This window comes from Alexandromys fortis, unplaced genomic scaffold, assembly GCF_014885135.2.
Source record: "Alexandromys fortis isolate MF-2015 unplaced genomic scaffold, M_Fortis_MF-2015_v1.1 scaffold_50, whole genome shotgun sequence".
Classification (NCBI taxonomy): domain Eukaryota; kingdom Metazoa; phylum Chordata; class Mammalia; order Rodentia; family Cricetidae; genus Alexandromys; species Alexandromys fortis.
Genome location: NW_026067932.1, coordinates 6,721,817 through 6,747,314, shown reverse-complemented (window position 1 = coordinate 6,747,314; position 25,498 = coordinate 6,721,817). Strand labels below are relative to the sequence as shown.

At 43.3% G+C, this 25,498-nt stretch overlaps 1 protein-coding gene across 5 annotated transcripts in view; it reads right to left on the bottom strand.

Annotated features, from left to right (window-relative positions):
* Scyl2 (SCY1 like pseudokinase 2) overlaps nucleotides 1-24,693 on the bottom strand; it is a 47,675-nt gene extending 22,982 nt beyond the window's left edge. For 2 of the 5 annotated variants that reach the window (XM_050145537.1, XM_050145541.1), the window contains exons 1-7: nucleotides 24,429-24,693; nucleotides 15,323-15,527; nucleotides 7,055-7,212; nucleotides 4,055-4,199; nucleotides 2,689-2,838; nucleotides 1,482-1,703; nucleotides 409-525 (exon numbers count right to left, since the gene is read on the bottom strand). In XM_050145537.1, the coding sequence (XP_050001494.1) occupies nucleotides 409-525; nucleotides 1,482-1,703; nucleotides 2,689-2,838; nucleotides 4,055-4,199; nucleotides 7,055-7,212; nucleotides 15,323-15,499 (969 nt within the window). In that variant the 5' untranslated portion in view covers nucleotides 15,500-15,527; nucleotides 24,429-24,693. Of the gene's footprint in view, nucleotides 1-408; nucleotides 526-1,481; nucleotides 1,704-2,688; nucleotides 2,839-4,054; nucleotides 4,200-7,054; nucleotides 7,213-15,322; nucleotides 15,528-19,231; nucleotides 19,450-20,209; nucleotides 20,358-24,428 lie in introns of those variants that run through there. The other 3 variants (XM_050145538.1, XM_050145540.1, XM_050145539.1) reach the window with 3 other exon arrangements.
* Between the last annotated feature and the right edge of the window lie 805 nt (nucleotides 24,694-25,498).

Sequence of the window (25,498 nt, the reverse complement as noted above, 5' to 3'; positions counted from 1 at the left end):
TTAAACTGCCAGCATAAACATTGTGCAACTTTTGCATTCATATACATATACCTTCACATGGACACACACTAATACACCACTAAAAATAAATAAATAAATAAATAAAATGTCTAAAAATAAAATACCTCAGAAGCATGAGTCCTCACTATCTACGACAATGCTTTGACTTTTCTGGGCAGTTAGAATGTCTGCCTCCCTAATGGTGACTTCCAGGATCTCTGTTCATTTGAAATCTTAATTTTCTTCACCAAATATACATAAGTAATTATTTAGCTATTTAATATTAAAAGCCGAAGTTTTAGTACATTCTAAAACACAGAGCACATATAAAAATAAAATTATGCATTTTAAGTTTCTTCTATTTTGGTTTTTGTCCATCATCTCACGCAAACGCCTGGAGGCACTCACTTTTGTCATCTGATCCGCGTCGGGTCTCACAGTTGGGGTCACATTTAGCAAGAGTTTGACATGCTCACGAACTTCCTCAGGTATACTTGTAAGTGAACTAGATCCTAAACGGCTCAGCTACTCAAAAGAACAAACACATATGAGTAGAAAACATTCAAAAGGCTACGAACCCTTTCTACAAGTCAGTTAACTGCACAAATACTATTCTTCCGACATAACTAAAATGTTTCCGTTTCTAAAGTAAATGGGAGTGTTTTAGAAAGTCTAGGAAAGGCTATGATGAAAGTTGTAATACCCAGCTTTTAGTAAGCTTTACACAAATCATTTTAACTGAATTAATTTTACACAAACTTCACGTTCTCATTTCTACTAGGGAATTTCTGCAGTTGTGACTGCCTAAAGAACACACGACTTCGAGGCAGTCAACATTCCAGCACGTGGGAGAAAGACTCCGAAGACCTCGCCCCTCACCTGGTAGCTGAGGCTGCTGGGAAAGACAGGTCTGTCTAAGGATGTGGCCGACATGTCTGTAACACACCAGCGGTTGAGCACACACACCCTTGAGTTTAGCACAGACTAAACTTGATGGGTTATAAAAACCCAAAAAAAGGAACATGGGTTGGGAGGGCAGCTGAGAAGATGGGGTGGATTTTGGGAGATTTGGGGAAGGAAAGGGACAAATATGATCAAAATATATGCACATATAAAATCCTCTTCTGTTTTGCTATTGGAGACAGGGTTTCTCTGTGTAGCCCTGGCTGTCTTGGAACTCACTCTGTAGACCAGGCTGGCCTCGAACTCACAGAGATCCACCTGTCTCTGCCTCTTGAGTGCTGGGATTAAAGGCGTGCACCAACACTGCCTGGCTGAGATTCTTTAAAGATTTAATAAAGATATTTTTCTTTCTTTTCTTTTTTTTTTTTTTTTTTTTGGCTTTTCGCGACAGGGCTTTCTCTGTAGCTCTTATAGACCAGGCTAGCAAGATACTTATTTTTAAGAGAAATTTTCTGTCTACATTTAAAAAAAAAAAAAAGCCAAGGAGACATTTCAAACAAGGACTAGCAGGCAAATACCTGATCCAACTGTCTACTGAAGCTCTTATAAATGTCCTGCTTGTTGACTTCAAATATAGGTTTCCCTTTATTAAACACGGCATAGATAACAGCTCCTAGAGAATACATATCGCTGGCCGTCTCACAGCTCACGGAGAGGATGTACTCAGGAGCCAGGTATTCAGGGTTTGGAAGACACAGTGACGGTAAGTTTGGGTCCCACTCTTTACAAGGAAACTTGGGCTGTAAGAAGACAGAAACAGGATGACAGGTTAGAACATTAAGTAACAGCAAACCACTACAGGCTATAGCTATCTTTAAATTTGCATTAACCCGGATAGGTATGGTGGCACACGCCTTTCATCCCAGCACTCGGGAGGCAGAGGCAGGTGGACCTCTGTATGTTCAGGCCAGTCTGGTCTACACAATGAGTTCTAAGACAGCCAGGGTTATGCAGAGAGACCCTGTTTCAAAAAATAAAACAGCAAGAATTTATACTGAGTCAAGCAAAATGAAAATGCTAAAATTCCCAAATCACCAAATCCAGAAAATGGGAGCAACGAACATCTGAGCTGTACTTGGTGCCCTAGCACAGCCTATGGAAGCAATCGATGCAGAGTGTGGCCTAAAGCAGCGTTTCTAAGTACGAACGGGCAGGTGTCCTGACTCACAGCAGCAGAAAGTGGAGCTCACATCCAGGTGGCACATTCAGCACACACCTAAACTCAGTGCTCCCACAGCACACTGAGTTGCTGTAAGGATTAAATAGGTTAATGCATGGAATACCTTAGAAAATAAAAGGGGGGGGGACACTAAACAGAATGTAATATATGCGTATATGAAACTGTTAAAGAAAAATTCAACCAATTTTTAAAATTAATAAAATCCCTAATAAATGCCAGCACACTGATCCCCAAGGAAGACCCCACATTCTCACAGCAGGGACGCGGTGTTAAAGTCACAACATCAGTTTGTACACCTGGATTCCGAAGAAAGAAATTCCTATTTAACTCATCTCGAGACATCTATAGAACCAATCATCTGGAGAACATTCTCGGGCACAACCTACACTAGGAGGTTTCTCGTTAGACAGTGAGATATGCCAGTCAGTACACCATCACCGCATCTCACACTTTAGCAGACTATGTGACATTTTCTAGTCCACTGTGGATACAACCATAGAGTTCCACGATTTAAAAAAATCCAAACATCAACACTTAGTCATTACCTCTTGTTCAGAAGGATTGCTTGATGATACACAAAAATCAAAACCCATTATTTTCCAGGCTCCACTTTTATTCAGAATTATATTTTCAGGAGTTACATTTCCATGAACCATTTTCACACTGCTATGCAAAAATGACAATCCTTCAGAAACCTGGAAGTGAAAAAAAACTCTTGAAAAGAAATGACTTCTTATATTGAACACAATACCTGTTGGTTCTCCTAGTCAGCGAGCAATCAAACTAGTGAGGGAAATCCTGCAACGAAACTGAAATACAACTCTCTATAAAGAAGTTCCTCTCTTAGCCGGGGGTGGGGCCAGCATTTATAACTGTCCCCAGAAGCCATAGGTAATTCAATGAAAATTCCACTGCCAGTGGTAGGGTACTCTCCTTTGAGCTGCTGGTCAAAGAGGCCCTCCAAAATACAAGCAACTGCCACTGCTGACTGCCCACCAGAACTAGGTGCTAAGACTTTACTGCAGAAGGTAACACACGTTTGACCTCCAGACATAAAGAAATCAAAGCTGGCACCACACTGGACGCATCCGACCTGCTGGCTGCGCACCAACGTTCCCACAAGTGCGCTGGGGAAATGAGTATTAGTGGCCTCGGCTGTGGACCACACCCTGGAGAGTCAATGTGCACTAGTGCAGCAGGGACAAGTCTGCTGTGGGGTGACCTGCCGCTTTCTGACCAGAATGGAGCCGGCTCCACAGGGAGAAACTCACTTACAATGCTGTAAATCTGCTCAAAAGCCTATGGCTGGTGAGGCTGTAGTCCCCAGTAGGGAGGACAAAGCTGTTTTGTTAAACAGACATGAAGGACCTGTCAAACTGCCTTCTAAAGTACTTTGTGTCCACTGCTGAATACATCTGTCTCCTTCAGTCGGAAGGTTCTCTATAGTTGGCAGTGTTGGCTGCAGAGACTCACAGCCACTAAGATTACCTGCACAAGACTGGACCTGTCCGCATTCCCCGCAGGGTGAACAGGGACTTCCCCATCTCCCCTGCCGGCTACAGGCAGTTTCAATGACTGCCGAGAGTGGGAGAGACATTTTCTTCATTGACGTGGCCATTGGTAAGGTCCCCGGCTTCTCTAAGTGACCCTAATTAAACTCATGGGTCACTAAAGAACTACTTTAAAGCAGAAGACAGACTAGTTAAAAAGATGACTCAGCAGTTAAGAGCAATGGAGGCCCTGGATTCAATTCTCAGCACCCACATGGCGGCTCTCAACCATCTGTAACTCTGGCTCCAGGGGATCTGATGCCCTCCTTTGGGCTTCTGCAGGAGGATCAGCAGCAGAGAGACAGGAGAGTCCTGGGAGAACAGGATCAAAGCACATTACTAAATACATAAAGCTGCATACCTGAAGCAAACCATACTTCGTTTCTACATCATAAAGTTTATAATCCTTAATGTCTGGAGATATTGAAGACGGTAGATTTTCCCAGTTACCAAGAACATTGGCTAAACTGGCAAAAACTGGTTCTGTACAAAATGCCAAGCAATCCCTGTTTCAAAAAAGAAGAGGAGTTACTATCATTTTTACACATTATAAAAATTAAATACATATGAAATAGTAGATAATCTATATCAGTAAGATATTATGGTTTATAAGCCAGCATGATTACGACACCCTTGGCCAATGAAGTCACGTCTACACACAAATCACACTGGACACACTGTTCATCTTTTAAACCAAGCACTGTTTACAGTCTGTGTACAGTCTACTTTACATTCAAAAGTCAGGGGAGATAAATATCTCAATTTTGTTTGTAAATGATTGACTCAAACCCAAAAAAAAAAAAAAAAGACTCAAAAACTGTTTCATGAAACCTATTCTACACTTATCTATAAGGCTGTAATTTTCAGAAAAGCTCAGAAAAAGCTGCAGCTTCCTGACATATGCCGTGGGGGCAATTTGGGGAGACAGGTACCAGTCTGTCTTCAACCAAACAGCTTCGTTTTATCTATTCTGCACATCATTTTGAAAGGATTCAACAGTTTTTAAGTTTTAATTACTGTTTTCTTGATTTATAAGATTTAATGTTCACACAGCATTTCCATGGATACCAACAGTCTGTTCCCATGTAAGAAAATGTTACCACAGATACCAACAGTCTATATGGCCATGTCAGATAATGTTACCATGGATACCAACGACTGTATGTGCCCATGTCAGACAATGTTATCATGGACACCAACAGTTTGTGCCCATGTCAGACAATGTTACCATGGATACCAACAGTCTGTGCTCATGACAACGATCACCTCAAGCTTGGAAGACAGTTAAGATCTTGCCATAAGCCCTGGCTTTCCTGTTTCTTGTCTTGGTGATGCTGCACACCATCTGAGTCTCACTTTGTCCATCACTTTGTAACACAGTGCTAAGAGATGCCCCCTGGAGGGTTCTGGTAAGAACTAAATGAGATAATCATGCAAAACACAAGGCAGAGCACCACTGTCTGGTGCGCACACTCAACAAATGCAGCACTGCCATCGTCATAATCCCCAGGCCCAGCATTTTAGGTCTTTGTCTATGGGCTTAGCAATGAGAACCTGCAAAGTACCAAGGCTGAATCCGGCCTCCGTTCCCAGACGCCAGCTTCTTAACAGCAGCTATGCACTCTTGTCTCACATGTCTGCAAGGTACTGCTTACCTCCTTCTGCCCTGAACCTAAGAAACGCGGACTCGAAACCCATCATCTTACTCTCTATACTAGATTTAAAAGGAAGTTATTTTTCTAGTCCTTAACGTGTCCCTCCTCCTATCATCAATGCTTACTGCAATTTTTAATAAGTAATCTCTGAACTGTGTCTCTTCCTGAAGACAAATTCCTAACTTTGAGGCCTGCAAGATGGCTCAACAGGTGAACTTGTCATGCAAGTTCCTGACTTCACTTTGACCCAAGTTCAACTCCTAGAACTCACATGATGGTGGGAGGAGAGAACTGATTTCACAAAATTGCCCTCTGACCCCCCCCCACACACACATGCATGAATGCACACACACACGCAGGCACATGTACACCTGCACCATAACATGTGTGCCCACATACGAACATCACATACACCCAAGTTAATACAAGAAAGTTTAAGCTCCTAATTCTAGAATAGTATGAGCAGCTATGGGGAGGAGGACAGTAAAGCATACTGCCCCTCTTGCCTCGAGAAACTTCAAACGTATTATGAGATAAAACAAACTGATGAAATTCATCTAACAAAGACATTTCTATAATAAGAGATGTGAGCATGCTTCTTGGTAGGCACCACATAGTACAGTACACAGAGCGCGCAGAGGCTCGGAACCAAGCCGCTAAAACTCCGAGGTCTGCATCCACGCCAGATTGAAACAGTTTTCCAACCCTCTGTTCTGCACAATGATGAAGCTCACATGCAGTAAGGGACGCAGAGCACCTAGCACAGTCGTACACACGGTAAATGTCTGTGCCGCTATTTGGGGAGAGAGTTCCTGAGGATTTCCTACGAGGAACCTTCGGAAACATCACATATAAAGCCAACAACAGCAAAACTGCCCCAGCTGAAGGGAGCAGGGAAGCTTGGCACCCTCCACAGGCCTACTCCTGCCTTATCCTTCACATCCTAAAGGGCAGACCACAAGGAGTTAACAATTTAAGACCTAAATTAAGACGGAACAATGGGCCAAGGAGGAGGAGAAACAAGTTTGAATAACTGATTATGAATAACGTAGAAAAATTGCAAAGCTAGGGTATCTAAGATTGGTCCAGTCAAGATGCCTACATCTTCTTTTCTGATTATCTCAGCAATATTTCCCAAGCTTAAGTAAAACAGATGCTAAAACAACTGAGGGCTACAGACGGACACACTGGGCATAACGTCTAGAACAGCACTTCACGCAGACGGAAAAGTTATCACCAGAGAATTAATGAAAAGGAGATGGGAAATTCTAGCCAAATGGCAAGGCCATCTCCTTTCAGGCAGTGACTGCTGCAGGCACTTACAGAGCCGTGACAACATGAAAGGTGCCGACACCTCCGTCAGACACACGCAGAGGCTGCACGGAGCTTACTGGCTGCGCCCACGGAGGACCAGGCTCTGTTCCCAGCCCCACACGGTGACACACAGCCACCATTAACTCCACTTCCAGGGTGGCACCACCTTTGGCTTCTGCTGGCTGCACGCACACAAACTCACAGGCAAACACACATACATATGAAAATAAATAGACACATGCATGCACAATAATATCAGCTTTAGGGTAATAAATGATCTATAAGATCTCAACACATTTCAAGAAATTTTGTTGATAATATTCGAAATAGAACAAACAGTTATTGTTAACTATTTATCAAGGACATATCCTGTAGGAATTTTCAAAATTTACCTTGACTCTTCTAAGGGATGCTGGACAGTAAGTAGTCGAGGGTGGCGTAGCCGGGTGAGCTGCTGGACTCCTCGTTTTAAAGAATCGATGATTTGATCCTTTTCAAATTTTTGATATTTGTCAATCAGCTTTTTATCAAAAACAAAAACAGCCACTTCCTAATTAAAAAAAAATTAAGTAGCCAATTTTATTAGGAAATCTATAAAAGCAGTAAAATCATATCTACGTGCCCTAACAGTCTATAAACAAATAATTAATGCCATGGAAATTTTAGCAATACTGCAATAATATAACCAACCAAAAGCTAAGTAAATAAAGATAGAAAAGTCTAAATATATTTAGAAGTATAAGACCCTAGGTCCTCACATAAGGAGAACATAGGAAAATCCCCATCTTGAAATTTTAAGACACGCACACCAACTGTGTACCACTCATTTCCTCTACGTAGTACTCTTAAACAAAAACATAAATGTTTTAAAGTTCCTAAAAATTCAAATTACTGTTCATAATAACTTTGCAGTATTAGATTTATTAAAGCCTATAACCCAGGCTATGCAGCTTAAGGAGGCCTCCACTTGAAGGGTGCTGGAACTACACCCCATACCACCACACCAGCCATGCAACATCAGGGAGAATTATCTACCCAAAACCCCATTTGTGGGGGGCTTTCATTGGTGAGTGACCTATCCTCCTCCCCTCCCTGTCTCTATGGCGGTCACTGACGGTCACTAGCTCAGGAGCTGTTTCCTCACTTCTCCAGAACTCCTAACAGCTTTTTCATTTTTCAGTTACACACACACACACACACACACACACACACACACAGACACACACACACCACTAAAGCCTACATCCTCTTTGCCATATTCTTATTTTTCTCAGGCACACAAGGAAAACTGTTCTATATTTACACTATCTTTCTATGCCATCAGCAGGTGACAGGCACTCAGAAAGCTGAGAGCAAACTGGCACAGAACAGCAGGTGTCTGCCAGGACTCTCTGAACAAAGATTTTGAGTAAGTCTTTAAAGTCCCCTGAAAAGCCTCACATTAAACTGCTTGTGTGCCCCCCCAACCCACTCGTCTGTCTCTTCTAACTATTTTCTGGGTTTTTTTGGTTTTTGCTTAGATGTGAGGATTACTGCTTTTTACAAGTTAGTCTAAAAACCTTTATCTTAAGACTTCACGGAAACATTCCAAATCAATAGTTTTCTCAAATATAAGTTAGATGCTCTGCAAACGCAGAGAAGTAGATTAAGGACTTTAGGGAATGAAGACCTTAAGAGTTGACACAGAGAGAAATGACAACCTAGTAACTCCAAGCACTTGGAAATCATGACATGTACCATCATAAAACAGGACACAGAACTCAATGCTTATACAAATTCAGACCACAGTTTTGAGAAAATTTCCCTCCAAATTACCAGCTGCCACTGAAGAAGCTTTCAAAGAGGAAAGGGGAAGATTTGCTCACTGGAGAACAAATAACAAACTATAGGAAGAAATGACAATTCCTGGCACACTATAGACATTCAATTCTGAGCATCTTGGCATACCACTGACTTAACGCCAACATCTACACTTTGTTTCTTTTCTACTCTAAGTACGCATTTTCTGCTAATACCCATCTGATCAATGCTATACACCTGATCAATGATCTGCACGTTGATGATCAATAGCATCTGTGAAAAATACAGATACGCCTTATCTTGTCAGTTTAGTAGGGGACATTAATTCATTAGGACTGTGTAAACTGTTACAATAGAAATCTAATGTCACTCCAATGTCAGAGACATTTAACACCCAAAAATGTAACTACCATTACATTACATTGGGTTAAGGGTCCGATTTCCAGGGCCAGTAAGATGGCTCTGTGGTTAAGGACACCTGTCTCCAAGCCTCTCAATCTTGAGCCCGATCTTCCAAGGGTGGAAGAACAGAACTGTCACATGTCCTCTGACCTGCACTGTGTGCCAGGACAAGTGTGCCCACACTCACTGTCTGTCATCCCTCCCTTAAGCAATAGAACTTTTTTAAAAAATTTTTTTAAAGAATCCAATTTCTTGAAGCATCCAAGTCCAAACTGGAAGAGCACTTTTGCCATTTCTTACACCGACCTTGAACTCAAACCCCGGTTCTTGTTGTTTTCAAACCACAGCACTACAAAAGGAAGTCAGTCAAGGAGTAAACTTAGGCAACAAGCCCTGTAGCTACAGTTGCAGGCATCAGTCTACAAAGGCTGAACAAATAAAAGGGTTTCTCATGTCAGCTGATTAATTACAGAAACAGGCAACATTTGCAGCCGTGTGGCAAGTACTGGGCTAAATCCTTCTTGGGGGGTATCCAATTCTTCACATCGGACATTATTTCATAGTCACCCCATTAAAAAAAATGACACTGGAGAATGAATGTTGTGCAAGAACACAACAAAGACGAAGAGTCAAAACTCAGCATCTGGTCGTTGGCTCTAGAGCAAACACACCATCCTGTCTGCACAGAAAGAGCACAGGACAAACAAGGAGAATTTCCGAGGGATACCCTTGTGGTAGGCGTCAATGAAGTTGAGTGACAGCTTTACCTTTATGTACAGGCTGCATAACCCTTAACCAAAGACCATTGTTTGGGACCAGGGTTGTTCCTGACACAGGTTTACAAATGCATGAACTCTCTTGCGGATAGGATACTGTTTCACGTGCACTTCACACACAGCCTGAAGATAATTCTTTAAACAGTATTTAAAGGTTTGTATTTTGAATGCAACCTGCTACATGAAATCAGGTGTAGAATTTTCTACTTAACACATGCAACTCAAACTGTTAGAGGTGGAGCATGTTGAGTGTAGATTTTAGGTGAGGGACACTCACACTATCTATACACATCTTACCTCTTGGACTATTAAGAAGTATAGCACAAGCAGAAGGGAAAAGTCACATGTGCTACTAATTAAATCTAAACACAAGTGACCCTGAAGTCCAGGTTCCTACATCACTGTTCACTTGCATTTATTTTAGTAAGTGCTTCTACGACACCTTCTGTAAACACATCTGATTTGAATGTGTTTTTCGCAGTATCTTTTAAAAACGATCACATGGGATGGCTTTGGCACTCTTGCCATTTCACTGCTCTTAAAGAGGAACACTTTTCACAGTTCATGAGGAAAGAGAACAACTCTATCTGAGGATCCTGGATGCGCTGCTCTAGGTAAAAGATGACAGATTCCTCCTCCCTAGACTTTTTAAAACTTTCCCTCTGAGTCAGTTAATGACAATTAATTTATTTCAACAAAATTGTATTGTTCACCACTTCAAGACATTAAAACTCTGCACTTTTAAATGCTTAGAGTTATCAATGTCATCTTCAGCTCATAGTTTTATTATTTTCTGTCATACTGAGCAACCCTAACTTGAAGATCTGAAACCTAAAATGTTCCTAAACTTCCTTCTTCCACTGCCCTAATACAGGCTTCCAGGAGAAAGTGCAGCCCAGGTTAAAGGTGTGCCCTCCCCCTCAAGAGCTGAATCAAAGGAAGTTGACTTCCGGCCTTGAGATCTGGAACACAGGTGTGCCCTTCATTTTGGATTACAGTTCATTCCAGCTATAGGCAAGTGGACAACTAAGAACAGCCATTACAGTGGAAAGGCTGTAACAGTCAATAGTAGCTGTAACACAAAGGAAAGTGTTCTCCAGACACAACAGGACGCCGTACATGTGAACTCAGACCCATTGTGACAGCGTGTACAAGACCTATGCAAACACCAGGCAGACAAAAATCACAGCGGAAGGAGCAGGAAGTGGGCATCAAACCCTGCCACTAGCTGAGGAGCTTTCACTGCAGTGAAAGCTGCAGGCAGAGGGGTCAGTTTCCTTTAAGTGTGACTCCTGGGAGGTCAGCCTCATCCCAGAGCAGACCTCATGCCCAGACCAGCTGGGAAACTGAACTGAATGGAGAAAGAAAAAGAATCTCAAAGTTGGGAGGAAAGAAATGGGAGGGGGAAGGGGATTGCTATGGGAGGAATTGAGGCAATAAATATATCCAAAATGCATTGTATGAAATTCTCATAGACTAAAAACATCTTTTTAAAATACTATTTTCTTACTAATCTAACTTTAAATAAAAAAAAGACTATAAAAATTATTTAAAAAATGACCAAGTGTGGTAACATACTATAATACTAGCATCCCAGAAGTTGAGGCAGGAGAACCTGATTTATAATTTTAAAGTTAGTTGCTTACTGTAAAGATGAAATCTGCCAAAAACAAAATAGTTCAAGGAATAAATCTAAATTATATAGTAAAGTGTGCAACTGTCTCAGAGCAAGCAGAGATGTTTGCTCAAACTCAAATGATTTCCCACCTGCCCAGAGTTTTCAAAACAGGCTTTCTCTATAACAATCCTGGCTGTCCTGGAACTTGCTGTTGACCAGGCTAGCCTTGAACTCATGGAGATCCACCTGCCTCTGCCTCCTTGAAAGTGTGCAGAGGTGGAGTGAGCGATGCCTCAGTGGGTAAGGCCTGTGCTGCCAAGACTGCAAACCTAAGTCCCACACGGTTAAAAGAGAAAGCCATTCCCTCAAGCTTCCCTGATTTTACACACACACACACACACACACACACACACACACACACACACACACACAGTCTCTGTCTCTCTCTAAATATAATTTCTAAAATGTTAAAGTAGAAGTTAGATATAAATAAAACAAAAACTGTCTCATGTTTTAATTAAATTGGGAGCCTTGAATGTTCTAACAACCCTAACACATAAAGCAATAGTACACCAGTTTTAAAGTTATAACAACCCTAACACATGAAGCAATAGTACACCAATTTTAGAGTATGTTACATGTTTGACAAGAATACCCATGCCCAGATAGTCATTTTAACGCTAAACATGAAACTCTATAGAGACTCAGTTATGGAACTATGCAGAGTCTCAAGGAGATAAACCCTATGCCTCAAAAGTTTAGGAGGGAAGAAAGAAATACTTCACTGAATTTTCAAAACTTAGATACTCCACCCAAATATCTGAAACTGCGAAGGATAACTGTGACAAGATTGGTAGGGATGTAGAGGAGCTAAAAGCTGGTGAAAGTCTATGCGGATCCAACCTGAAAAAGCTGGAGCAGAACATACGGAGTACTGTAGGGTTCCACAGAAATGACAGGCACACGGGTGGTGGTTTGAAAGAAAATGGTCCCCAAAAGGAGTGTCACTATTAGGAGGTGTGGCCTTTTTGGAGTGAGTGTGATCTTGCTGGAAGAAGTGTGTCACTGTGGACACAGACTTTTAAGGTATCCTACGTGCTCAAGCCACACCAAGTGTCTCACTCAGCTCACTTCCTGTTGCCTTTGAATCAGGTTGTAAGAGCTCTCAGCTCCTTCTCTAAGACCATGTCTGCCTACATGTTGCCTTGTTTCCTGCCATGACGATAATGGTCTGAATCTCTGAACTATAAGTGAGCCACCCCAATCAAATGCTTTCCTTTATAGGAGTTGTCATGATCATGTTCTCTTCACAGCAATAGAAACTCCAACTAAGTCAACATCCAAGAACAATCCAACTGCCAAGCCCCATATGACAGCATACACCAATAATCCCAGCACTCAGAAGGCTGAGGGAGAAGTACTACAGGTTGATGACCATGGGGTCACAAGAACCAAAGAAAAAGAATTCAAACTGCATCTTTGTTTTAATTTTTGTTTGTTTTATTGGTCTTTTGCTTGTTCTGTTCCGATTTTCGTGGGGTTTGTTGCTGTTGTTGTTTAAGACAGAGAACATAAGTTGGGTGGGTAGAAGGATCTGGGTTGAGGGGGGGATACGATCAAAACATAGTATATGAAAAACATTAAAAAGAACAAAAACTTTGCCCACAAGCACCCCAGGTTTATCCAGCTACTTCCCACTTCCCAGAGCAATACACTTAAGGAGAGAAGCCAGCTCACACTTTCAGCCAACAGCTGACAACAGGCTGTGGCCAGCATTTGTGCCTGACTCTCCTGCTCTATGAGCAACAGTATAAACTTCTACCTTACCTACCACGGTATTTTAACATGTGGACCTCTGACATCAGCGCCAGCCACTAAAACTCTCTGGTCAAGCATAAAGACACCAATTTACCTCCAGGGCTTTAACAAGAATGCGTTCTGTAAGTGTGGCGTGGAATTTCACCTATTCACAGTCAGTGCGGAACAACGTGTTAGTCATCAAGCACATGACCATGCCCCCAAATCATACTGACTAACAGTATCAAAGTTGCCACAGTTTATTAATAACACACTGTGATATTCCTACACCGAACAAGTCAGTATTTCTTAGTCATTCAGCAATGTATGGCTGAAAATGACAACAGACGCAATCTCTACTATCCCTTCACAGCGGCATCAACCATTCCCCCCTAGTCCACACTAGTAACCACTCACTCTTTAGAAAGACCTAGCTGAAAGAGAAGACAAGGTTCAAAACTGACAATTTAAATCAACCACCATTTAAGACAAAGATCAACTTTGGATCTCAATAGATTTCCAACCAAATGGCAATAAAAACAGGAAAATCATATTTCTACAGAATTTTAAACCTGGATTTTTCTTTTTGTTTTTCAAAGCAGGGTTTCTCTGTCTAGCCCTGGTTGACCTGGAACTTGCTCAGTAGACCAGGCTGGCCTCATATTCAGACATCTGCCTGCCTCTGCCTCTTGAGTCCTGGGATTAAAGGCATGCGCCACCACTGCTGGCTAAACCTGGGTATTTCTAACCTTGACAATTCCAACAGAAACTGCTAACAAACTGCAACACTAACTGGCTAGTAAGATGTGGGTGAAGGCACTTGCCAACCCCAGGTCCCACGAGGCAGAAGGAAAGAGCCATCCATTCCAGGCCGTCCTCCACCACAGACACACAACTGTACATATGGGGAAAAAAATTTCAAATTTTTAACACAAGCTGGAGAGACGGCTCAGTGTTTGACAGCACATTTGCTTGCTCTTCCAGAGGACCCTAGTTCGGTTCTAGCACCCACACAAGGTGGCTCCCAAGCACTTGTAACTCCAGCTCCAGAGGATCTGTTGCCTGTGGCCTCTAAAGGTCTATGCATTCATGTGCACAGCCCCCACTCCCCAAGTACACTTAATCAATTAGTTAATTAATCAGCCTTTACATTTCTTAAGCCTATTTTTTCAATGTAACTCATTCAACTCCACTAGAATTAGTTAATTTGGAAAAGTTTTAAAAACAATAAAATAAATATACCAAAATATACAACTTACTATATCCCACAACTGTACTTCTCTGGTGGTGATAAAAGCTATCAGGTTTAATAATACACCAAAATAAATAAATATGAATAAACAAAATAAATAAAAATCAGAGAAACCTATTTTTTTTTTTATAATTCTATAGGCTAAAAGAGCAAATAGCAGCAACTGTGTTGAGGTACAATTCATTGGTAAAGTCCTTGCCAGGCCCCTCTGAAACCCATGTTCAATTCTCTAGTGCTATTATACAAAAAAAGTACTAAATAAGGCATACTTAATGCTGGCAAAAATTTAACAGGCTATTTCACCAGTAACTATTGACAAATATTAAAACAAAATCTACAGACTGAGAATTTTTATCCTAAACATATACTTCACTGAATATTACCAGCTAATATGCTAACATGACATTTTTATTACTCAAACAGATATAAATGGCAAGATGGTATGTCAAACGATGACTCTGCAGCCAGGAGACACAGTGGGTATTGAAAGCATTTGCTTCCATGTCATAAACAAAGCGAGACCTCCAGTGTCCACTGAAGGGCTGGAACAATGGCTCCGCGTTTGCACAGTGCTTGCTGTGCAAACACGAGGCTCTACGTCTACCGTCCCAGCACCCACAGAAACATGTGCCCGCCAGGAGACAAGTGGATCGGTGACCTGAGATCACTGGGCAGCCAGTCTAGACAATCCGTGAGCATGACTGAGGTGGACATCCCAAAGTCGATCTTCAGCTTCCACACGCACACTCACCCAGAACTAGACATGCCAAACCCACACACAAAGAATTTATTCAAAAACACTGGCACTAGCTCTTACAGTCCCCACGCGGTGAGTAGAGACAGAACACTCGAGTTCAAGGGCAACCAAAACTACACAGTTGGAGAATGAGGACAGCCTGAGCTAACTGCGTCTCGGGGAAATCCACTCAAGAACTTTTGGGCCTTCTTACTAGAAAAGCCAATTCACTCTGTAGGATCTGGCATGATTACTTCCCAGGTCACATCAGTGACTAACCTGCTTTGTTGACTTCTTAGTGCCGTGAAAAATCTTCCACGCCAGCCCATTGCCGCCACTGGCAATGTGCCGACCGACGTCAAACTCCCTCGTGACAGGGTTCCCCATGACAGCACTCGTGACGTCAGCGGTTACTTTTGTGACCGTGCTCTTCAGTTTATTCAGCATCGACTCCATGGCTGCAGTACTTGGTGGTTCAAGTTACCTAGAAACACAAAAGGATATGGAAAAACTGAATGGTTTTTACTTGACTTGGGCACACATTCATATTAAGTTTTAAAAATGTACCCCTCCCCCAAAAGACTAAAATAACACCATATCAAAGTTGATTTTTTTTTTATCTTCAGAAAAATGTAACCATGAGTAGAAATTTTAGTCCCAAACTCACTCATCATAGTAAAAACAAAATAAAAAGCTTAAAGGACACAATGTCTTATTCAGCAACAAACCCTACCGTTTATATTCATACACACACACACACACACACACACAGCACTACTGAAGTTAATATCACTACTGCACCCTGAAATGACCTGAGAACATTTTCTAAAAGAAGCACAGTGCTTGTTACAGTAATGGGTAGCCATAGTCCCAGTTACCCATGACACTGAGTCAGGAGGACCCTTTAGTCTACGAGTTTAAAAATCAACTTGAGCCGGGCGGTGGTGGCGCACGCCTTTAATCCCAGTACTCTGGAGGCAGAGACAGGCGGATCTCTGTGAGTTCGAGGCCAGCCTGGTCTAGTTCCAGGACAGGCTCCAAAACCATAAAGAAACCCTGTCTCGAAAAACCAAAAAAATAAAAAATAAAATAAAATAATCAACTTGAGCAGCAGCATGAGTTTGAAATCATCTTACAAAACAAACAAACAAAACCCACCCGTGTCTGCGGCTCACACCTATAAAACACGTTCTTGGAAGGCTAGGGTAGGAGCACCACTGAAAGTGGAAGCCATTGTGGCCTCCAGGGAGACGTCTCGGAAGAGGAAGAGGAGAGCAATGATGAGGAGCAGGAACAGCAAAACGTTGAAAGCAGCGGGGAAAAAAATTAAAACAGAAAAGAAATGTACAAAACCTAGGGAGATGGGTGAGTGGGTAAACCGAGAACTCATATGCAGGACAGTACACCAGAGCAGGCACCCCCTACTTCCAGCACCCCCTACCAGAGAGACACAGACAGGAGGACACCCAGGAGCTCTGTCTGGGCCAGCTAACTTGGCACATTGTGAACAGAGACTAGAACAAGCAACTGAGGCTCCTCTGACCACCACCACAGGCGCAGGCCATGGCTGGCCTTCTCGTTCTTCTCTGTAACCCTCACATCTCCTCCCTCCCTTTTTCTTGCAAGCCACACACACAAACAGATAGCATGAGCTCATAAAATGTGCTTAAAAATTGATGAGGATTTGATATAATTTGGTGTTTTGGATGATCATTTATTAGTAATTGTTTAGTAAACAATCATCAGTAACTTTTTGCTAATGATTAGCAATTGTTATGTTTAACTCTTCTCATTTAAAGATGGTATCTGCTGTCTATGGTAATTCTCTTCAGACTGGAGCACCCCTGTGTCTATAGTTAGAGGAAAACTGTTCAGAATCCATGGGGCCTAGACATTTCAGAAGAGAGGTTTCTAACCTAAAGTCAGAGAAAGAATCCAGAGAAACCCAGACATAATGGTGAATGCCTTTATTCCCAGAACTTGAGAGGCAGAGGAAGGTGGACCTCTATGAGTCTGAGCCAGCCTGGTCTACATTGAGAGCTTGAGAGCAGCCAGAGCTACAGAGACCCTGTCCTAAAGAGAAAAAGAAAAAGGTAAAGGAAAAGGAATTCAGAGACAATTGGAGGCTTCCTGAGGCCCCACATTAGATTCTGTTCATTTAAGCATTGAGAGAGTCCTCAGCACAGCTTTTTAAAGCTTTTTAAAAACTGCTTCAAATTCAGTTTACTTTCTAACCCTATGTATTTTATTCTGTACATCACTATTACTCTATCAGCTGATGATAATGGAAGAAAGAACAAAGAGTGAATCTGCCCTCTTAATTTCCAGACAGCATGGACCTGTGATTTAGAGATGGAAAAATATTTCAAAAAATAATATGTAGCTCTTTTTCAAATCTCATCAAACTATACAAAGTCCCAAGAAATTCCATAAACCACAGAAAAGGACAAACACAAAGAAAAAACATCCCTAAAACTATCACACTGAGTAACTCAAAACCAGGGAGTAAGTCTTAAAAGAGTCACTCACAGACAGAACAGAGACAGCACATGTCTCAGAGGGCACACCACATACCCTGGATTTACAGGAATAACAGGATGAGGCCTGTCAAGTGTTGACATAGTCTGCTGGGGCTAGAGATGGCTCGGAGGGCTGCAGCTCCTCCAGAGGACCTGGGTCAGTATCCAGCACCCACCTGGTGGCTCACAACCATCCTTAAGTCCAGTTCCAGGAGACCCAACAATCTCTTCTGAATCTGTGGCCACCAGTCAGGCTTATGGTGTACATACACACATTCAGGCAAAACGCTCACATAAAACAAAATAAATCTTATTTAAAAGAAAAAGTAATAGTTAGCCACAAACTATGTAGGTTAGGAGAAAAAAGTGAAATAAAGACATCAAGGAAAAATAAATTTTAAATTGTAATGAAGAGGTAGCAATATCAAACTACTTAAAAAGGAAGTTTCAACTATAAGCTGCTTATAGAAAAATACAGTAAAGATACAAAGGTGTGTGCAAACTTAACAAAACAGCATATACTAATACAGGCACAACAGACTGAAAAACAAATAGTACACTTTATAATAACAAAGCAACCAATTAATCATCTATTTATAATAACAAAGCAATCAATTCATTGTTTCTAGATACCCAACAAGCCACCTTTGAAACAGATGCAGCAAAACAGACAGAAGTAAAAGAAAACACCACCAATTCTGTTGGAGACTTCAAGAGTTCTTAAGCCTGGCCTTGAGGCACAGGCTGTAAGCTTAGCTACCCAGAAGGCCCTAGATTATTCTATCCTAGTCACACACACACACACACACACACACACACACACACACACACACACACAGAGGGTGGTCTAGCTCAGTAACAGACCAGATAAAGAGAAACATCACACTGTTAACTGTGTAACACATGGCTGAGCATGAAGCTTGCTGCCAGCCTGTGTACCTACGTTCAAGGCCTTGAGTTCAATCTCTGCTTCCACACAAGAAAAACTATGTATAGGTCCTGCACATCTCTGTGATATTTAAATAAATCCTTGGTTTGGATTAAATAAAGCACAGAAATCTAGAAATTAAGTCTTTCCACTATTTCAGCAGATACCATCAACCTAAAAACAAACAAAATTTAGCTGGGCGGTGGTGGTGCACGCCTTTAATCCCGGCACTCGGGAGGCAGAGTCAGGCGGATCTCTGTGAGTTCGAGACCAGCCTGGTCTACAAGAGCTAGTTCCAGGATAGGCTCCAAAGCTACAGAGAAACCCTGTCTTGAAAAACCACAAAAAAAAAAAAAAAAAAAAAAAAAAAAAAAAAACCATACAAAATACTTGAAGACCACTGGAGTAAAGCAGCATTTGCCCGCACTCTGCTCGCTCTGTTAGTTATACTTATGCAAATATAACCTACTTTCTGCTATCAAAGATTTGAGAAATCTAAGTGGAAATAGACCCATTCTCCCTAATGTAATGCTGCATTTTATAAGTAATTAGAAAATGTTGCTGTTGGCATGAGGAAAACACTGCTTTGCTGTGCCAAGCTGCTCTCTGCTGACTTGATAAGGTACAAGGATACAAAATCCTATTCAAAGTCAACCCATGCACTCTTCCGGCCCTGCCAGACCAGCTCCACACTGCATGCTCCGCCCATCATTACACAGGCCCACAGCAGAGTGGACTGACCTGCAGCTTTAGTGGAGGGCCTTCTGTGAAGGGTCCTGAAGAGTGACAAGACAAAATAGTCAAGGATTCCCGGGCTGGAACTTAGAGCAGAGACCGTGCTGTCAGGAACACCCTGCCCTTGGTTGAATGGGATTTCCTCTGGAGCTGCTTGACACCCACTTTTCCTCCCACAACATGGGTCAAATGTATTCTCTATCACATGAGGAGAGTGATAATAATGTCGTTCATTTCTGAGCATCCCAATAAATGTTCACATTTCATTTCAAATAAAAAAAAAAAGAGCACCTGTTGCTGTTGCAGAGAACCCAACTTTGGTTCCTGGTACCCACATGGTAGCTCATAGTCATCTATAATTCCAGATTTTACCACCCTCCCCTCTCCCTCATGGACAGACACATGATGCCTATACATACATGCAGGAAAATACTCGTATACATAAAATAAAAATAAATCTAAAAAAGATGAGCTCAAAAATGTTTAGGTGGAAACAGGAAAAAGAAACAGAATATTAAAGAAGGATTACTGTGTGCCATGATACAGAAAAGAAGATTATAATGTACACTGAAAATGATAAAAATATTTAGGATGAAAACAAAAGACAGTTTCAGAATTGATGTTCAAATCTGAGATACCTATTGAGCATCCAAAGAGAAGCAGCACTAATTATACAGGTGGGAGACACGAACACTAATCAGTTAGCTATTATTGAAAACCCCGATGTGCCCATGTGCCTGACATCATTGTAAGTAACCGAGGGAAGGGAAACAAAGGAAAACAAACTAGAAAGGATTTATTCTTCGGATAAAGTGATACAGTGTTACAATAGCACAGGACTAGGGACCGAAGAGCAGTGCTGAAGATGCTCGTGTTTAAGGTGCATGGCCAGGACTCGAAAAGGGGAGGATGTAGGAGTGAAACAAAGCCATTCAGACAACGGCAGAAGAAAATATGGCAGACGACACCAGCAATCCAGATTACCCAGAGCGATGAGCGTGCACACACCGGGCTGAAGAAGTCACAGAAGGCTTCCTGGAAGCGAGTAGATGACTAATCAGTTCGTGGAACAGAGTGGAAGCCAGACTCAGGTGGAGGCTGGGAGCATGGAAAACTGGAGAGAGTGTCACCAATATCCAGAGATGACAAACAATCTAGAAAACGAAAGCACATGTGGACAGAGACACAGACGGCTAGCTACAGAGAAATGTGTTTTACAACTATGAAATACCTATGTTATGCAATTTCGTTACACTTTACATTTCAAATTGTTGAATTAAGGAAACAACAGCGAGGAAGGAGATCAAAGCAAAGATAAACAAGTCCTCCTTAGAGCACAGGAACTGAGCGACTGCACAAAGGAACGGACAGAGCTGGGGCTCCCTCTTGTCACCTTCAGCGTCAGTTTCAAAATCCAGGTGTGGAGGAGACCATTCAGTGAGCCACGGCATGTGGAGCAGCTGTGTTGAGGAGAGCAAGAACTCAGCGTGGATTTGAACTGTCCTCTTTTCTAGTTGTCTGCCTTTTGAACCACGGCTATCCTAGTCAAGAGCTGCAACACCACCTCTACCAGCAGCGGCCATAAGAGCTGTTCTCTCAGACACCTGGAATGCAAACATCTCTCCCCGCTTAAAGAAAGGCAGTGAACACACGTGAAGGCAACTTCAGTCTTGCTTCACGACCATTTCACTCTGCCATCTGGCTCAGCATTCATCTGGCGATCAAAGGAACCAACAGGTGAATCTGCCGTAATACTAGATTGTACAACAGCTGGCAAAAGTGGGTAGCACGTTACATGGGTAATTAACTGATCATGAACACTAGATACAAACAAAAAATGCAGTATGTAAAATTTTATTTATGCTCAAATAACTCCTAAATCTCAAATAGAGTCGTTTATTGTCCACAAATATAAAAAAACTAGCATTAGCTTGCATTTTGTTCAAGGTATTATAATAAAAATGTTACTTAAAATACATTTGACAATTAAAATACTTATATTTACACAGTATCAGAGATATAAGAAAGAAGGGGAGAGGGGAGAAGCAGATAGAAGAACGGAAGGAAAGGGGACAGAAGAAGAAATGAGAAAGAAACCCATCATGCCCAGCGGCAGAATCAGGAGTTCAGGACCCTCCTCAGCTACACAGGTTAGCTCAGGGCCAGTCTGGTCTATATAGTCCCAACTTAAAAACCTAGGGCGGCTAAGATGGAAAAACAAGTAAAAGTACTTACTGCCAAACTTGATGACCCGAGTTCTACCCTAGGACCCCATGGTGGAAGAAAAGGACATGTTGTGAGATCTGTCCTCTGACCTCAACATGCATGCCATAGCACAAGTACCCTCACAAGTGCACAGCAAATAAATGCAATGTTTAAAAAAAAAAAAAAAAGATGCCTAAACTTAAAAGAAAGAGGACGGGGGGGGGGCGCGGGGGACGGAGAGGGAAGCAAAAGAGGAAAGGAAGGGGAAGAAGGGAAGCAATGTAGAGAAGACAGGAAGGGAGGAAGGGAAAGAAGAAAACAGAAGGAACAAAAGGGAAATCCAAGCATAGCAGAGCCCAACATGTGAAATTGAACTCGTGAAACACAAGTTCCATGAGACAAAGCTTCCCGACTGGGAAACATCTATGGACCGTCCTGACTCTAAGGAACAGAATCTGTGAACCACAATGTATGCACTGCAGTTAGACCATGTGGGGCTTGACCCCACAGCAATGTCCGAGAACCGAATGCTTTATGCGTATGCTACCCAACAGCACGGACACCGCAGCCCAGTCCGAATATCTGTGCAATGGTCACTCCTGCTTGTCAACATGACTGGACCTGGGATCAACTAAGGGACACACCTCTGGTGGGTATGGGGGGGGGCTTTCTTGGAAGAATGAACTGAGGGATGAAGACTGCCCCCCTAGAGTAGGCAACTCCTTCCAGAGGCAGCCCTGACAGAGATCTGAGGATAAAGTAGACTTTCACCTGCCTGCTCAGTCCTTGCTGGGGACTGACTCTACCCTGTGGCTGTCACTGCTGTTGCTGTCCTTGCTGACGGCAGAACCCAGCTTCTTCAGTCTCCCAACAGAGACGGAAGACAAGGGGCTCTCCACCAAAACGCCAAACCCTCTACACCGGATAGGCGGCCTTGGGGACCGCACAGCTGCCAGGGGTGCCACTCCAGCATGCAGAGGACCAACAATGGCCTGACCTGCTTCTACTGTGGAAGTCAACCTAACAGTCCTCTTTAACAGACTTTGATTCTATCTATTTTATGATACATTAGTCTACCTAACATAGTATCTAATCTATAAAAAGGGAGGGGAAGTCACCCAGACTTCCAAGCGATTGCTGTAGGAATTAAAGATGATGATACATCTAGAATACTTAGTACATTTCTAGGGTGCTTGATAAGCTCTAAACGAATTTACTCACTTAACAAACATTTACCCAGTATCAGGAGATGAGGGACACAGTTAGAACCTGCAGCGGTGTTCTGAGAAGACTTAATGAGGAGAATTTACCCTGATCAAACAAGTCTGAAGTGAACTGTATGATAAATAGGCATTAACAAGAAGCAAAGGAAAGAAGAGCATTTCCAGGCTCTCATGGACACTTCCAGGAAGTATAACCCATAGCCATGTACCTGAAGGAGGAATGAAAAGAAGGCAGTAGACTCGGGGAACAAGGAGAGGAAAAGAATGCCAAAGCCCTGACTGAAGGGAAGAAGCTGAAGGAGCACACAGAGGGGACAACTGAGCAGGGCTCTACAGAGCGTGCTAAAATTTTCAATTCATCCTAGAACCAATGAGAAGAAGCTATTGTGACCGGATCTTTATTTTGAAAATATTAATCCTAGAATAAAAACTGTGGGAGTTAACAACTCTAGATGAGAGAGACTTAATGAAGCGGTAGAGGAAAAAAACGGTGGCTGGAACAAGAAGGTAATACTGAAGATGAAGAAAATCAGGACGCAAGAAATATTTAAAAGGCAAAATCAATAGGATTTCATAAGAAATGGAGAAGGAAGCATGGCAGAACTTGACAAGTTTCAACTCCTATAGAAAGGGATGGAAACACAGTAAGAAAACCCATTTTTTCCTTGAGAGGATAGATCATAAATTTCAATTATGTCAACACGATATAATTTCCAAATCCAGAGTGAGTTTGTATGACAATGTCCTACTGTGTGAAATTACAACACACCTCTCTCAGCCGTTTTCGGTCTTACAGACAAAATGAGCAATTTTCACATGTAAGGTATATCTGAACAGAATAAAGCCCCAGGTCTTCAATTAGGCTCCTTTCTTTCACACACCCCCTTCTTCTCCTCCAACCTTTATTAAAAGGGATGGGGGAGTTAAGCTTTCAAAGTCGGAAAGGAATCTTTGAAGCAATCACCAGAGAGGCTCAGGGTCTATAATGGTTGACTGACTTGCAACAGAGGCATACTACCTAGAAAACTTAAATACCGCTTTTTTAAGTGTCATCATACAAGCTCTGGATCTGATCAGCTGGAACTCACAACCAATCACTTAAGTCGCTGCACGGGAGTCTCATCAGTCCTGTTAGAGAGGTAGATCTGATACCAGTGGTGCCCTTAATTACGGAGCACAAGCAATGTGTCCAGTTGAATGCCACGAAGTTTCTGAAAGCTTCATCTAGCTAAACCTTCTCCTTTCTCTGTAGCTTAAACAAACAAGCGCACTGGAGACCCCAAGGGGATTTTATTCACACAAACCTTATCTGCCCCACCCACCTCACACACAATAACCGTCCAGTCTTGAAAGACAACTACCGTCCGAGAAGGGCAACCGGAGTTCAGGGGCCTTAGTTGGTGACCCCAGGTCTCAGAAACAAGACGCGGGGGGGGGGGGGGCTGTCTCCCCGGGGCGGAGTCCAATTTCCCAAAAGGATACCGCGATCTCCACCACGGAAACTCGAGCCCCTGCTCCCTCTCGGGGAACTCACTGGGCAGCAAGTCTCCCGTAGCCCGAAGGCCTCTCCTGGAGTCACCGGCCTCTGAGATCCGCTCCCTACCGCTCGTCGCTACCTGGGTCCGGCTCCCCGGGCCACCCACAGCCGGCCCGCTCGACCCGGCCCGTCACCAGGCAACAGTCGCCAGCCGCGAGGATCGAGGAGGGCCGTCGCCCACTTGCTGGTCGCAGACCCTGGCCCCCCGGTGCCCTCGACCGGCCGGTCACTCACTCACCTCGCAGCCGGCTACCTGGAGGGGCGGTGCTGGGACCCGTCCCCCCCCCCTCCACCCCCTCGCCGGCTCCCTGAAGGCCTCCGGGCTGTGACTGCGCGGACCGCGCGCCTGGCCGCCACCGAACGCTTACTCCATCTCCTCCGCCGCTCCCGAGGCCGCAGAACCCCGAGACGGAGGAGTAAAGGGGGAAGAAGGGAGGGAAGGGATTGGGGAGGAAGAGCACGGGAGGGGGAAGAACACCGAAAGACCTGCCCGGTCCGGCATGACGTCACTTCCGGGTGGTTCGGAAGGGGCGGAGCTGGACGTTCCTCCGCCCCCAGCGGGGTGGTGGGGGCGGGGCTCAAGGGTCGTGAGTGGAGCCTGAGCGTCCGCCCTACCTTTGAGTCTGGTTCGGAAGACGTCCAGGTAGGATGAGCTTTCCCCGGGCCCAGGCTAAGCAGACCGAGTTTCCGGAGCCGTAGAAAGGGATTCTCCAAGAAAACGAGGACAGGTACCCAAATGTATAATGGAGATGGGTGACAGAAGCGGCTGGTTGGTTGGACTCTGCCGCTCTGGTTCTTTCCCTTCCCATTTCCCAGGCCACCTGTGTCCTTGCAGGTCTAGGGATTGGGTACTTAGGACTCAGGTTTCTCTCTTTTGTAAAGAGCCCTTCGAACCTAGGAAAGCCAGGCTTCTCAAACGGGGCCGTGTTGAAATGCCGATTCTGATGGAGAAGTGGGATCGCATATTCTGCATTTCTACGAAGTTCTCAGACTACCCCAGTGCCGCTGCTCCACAATGACTATCCTACTTGCTTCATGGAAGAGGCGCATTGCTCAGAAAACATACCTGGGCCTCCCTGCTCACAGCCTCTCAAGCTCCCCGCTACCCATTTAGGTAGCCCCTCGGTAGTCCTACCACCCTCGTGCTGTCCTCGGTCTCCCCTGCCTCTGCTCTGTCTGTGTTTCAGGCTAAAATAGCTTAAGATGGGTACTAGGACAGCTTCTATTACAAGAAGAATTTGATGGTGGAGCGCGTGCATGCGTGCGTGGTGCCAGGTGTATTTACACGTTTGTGTGGTTACAACTGTA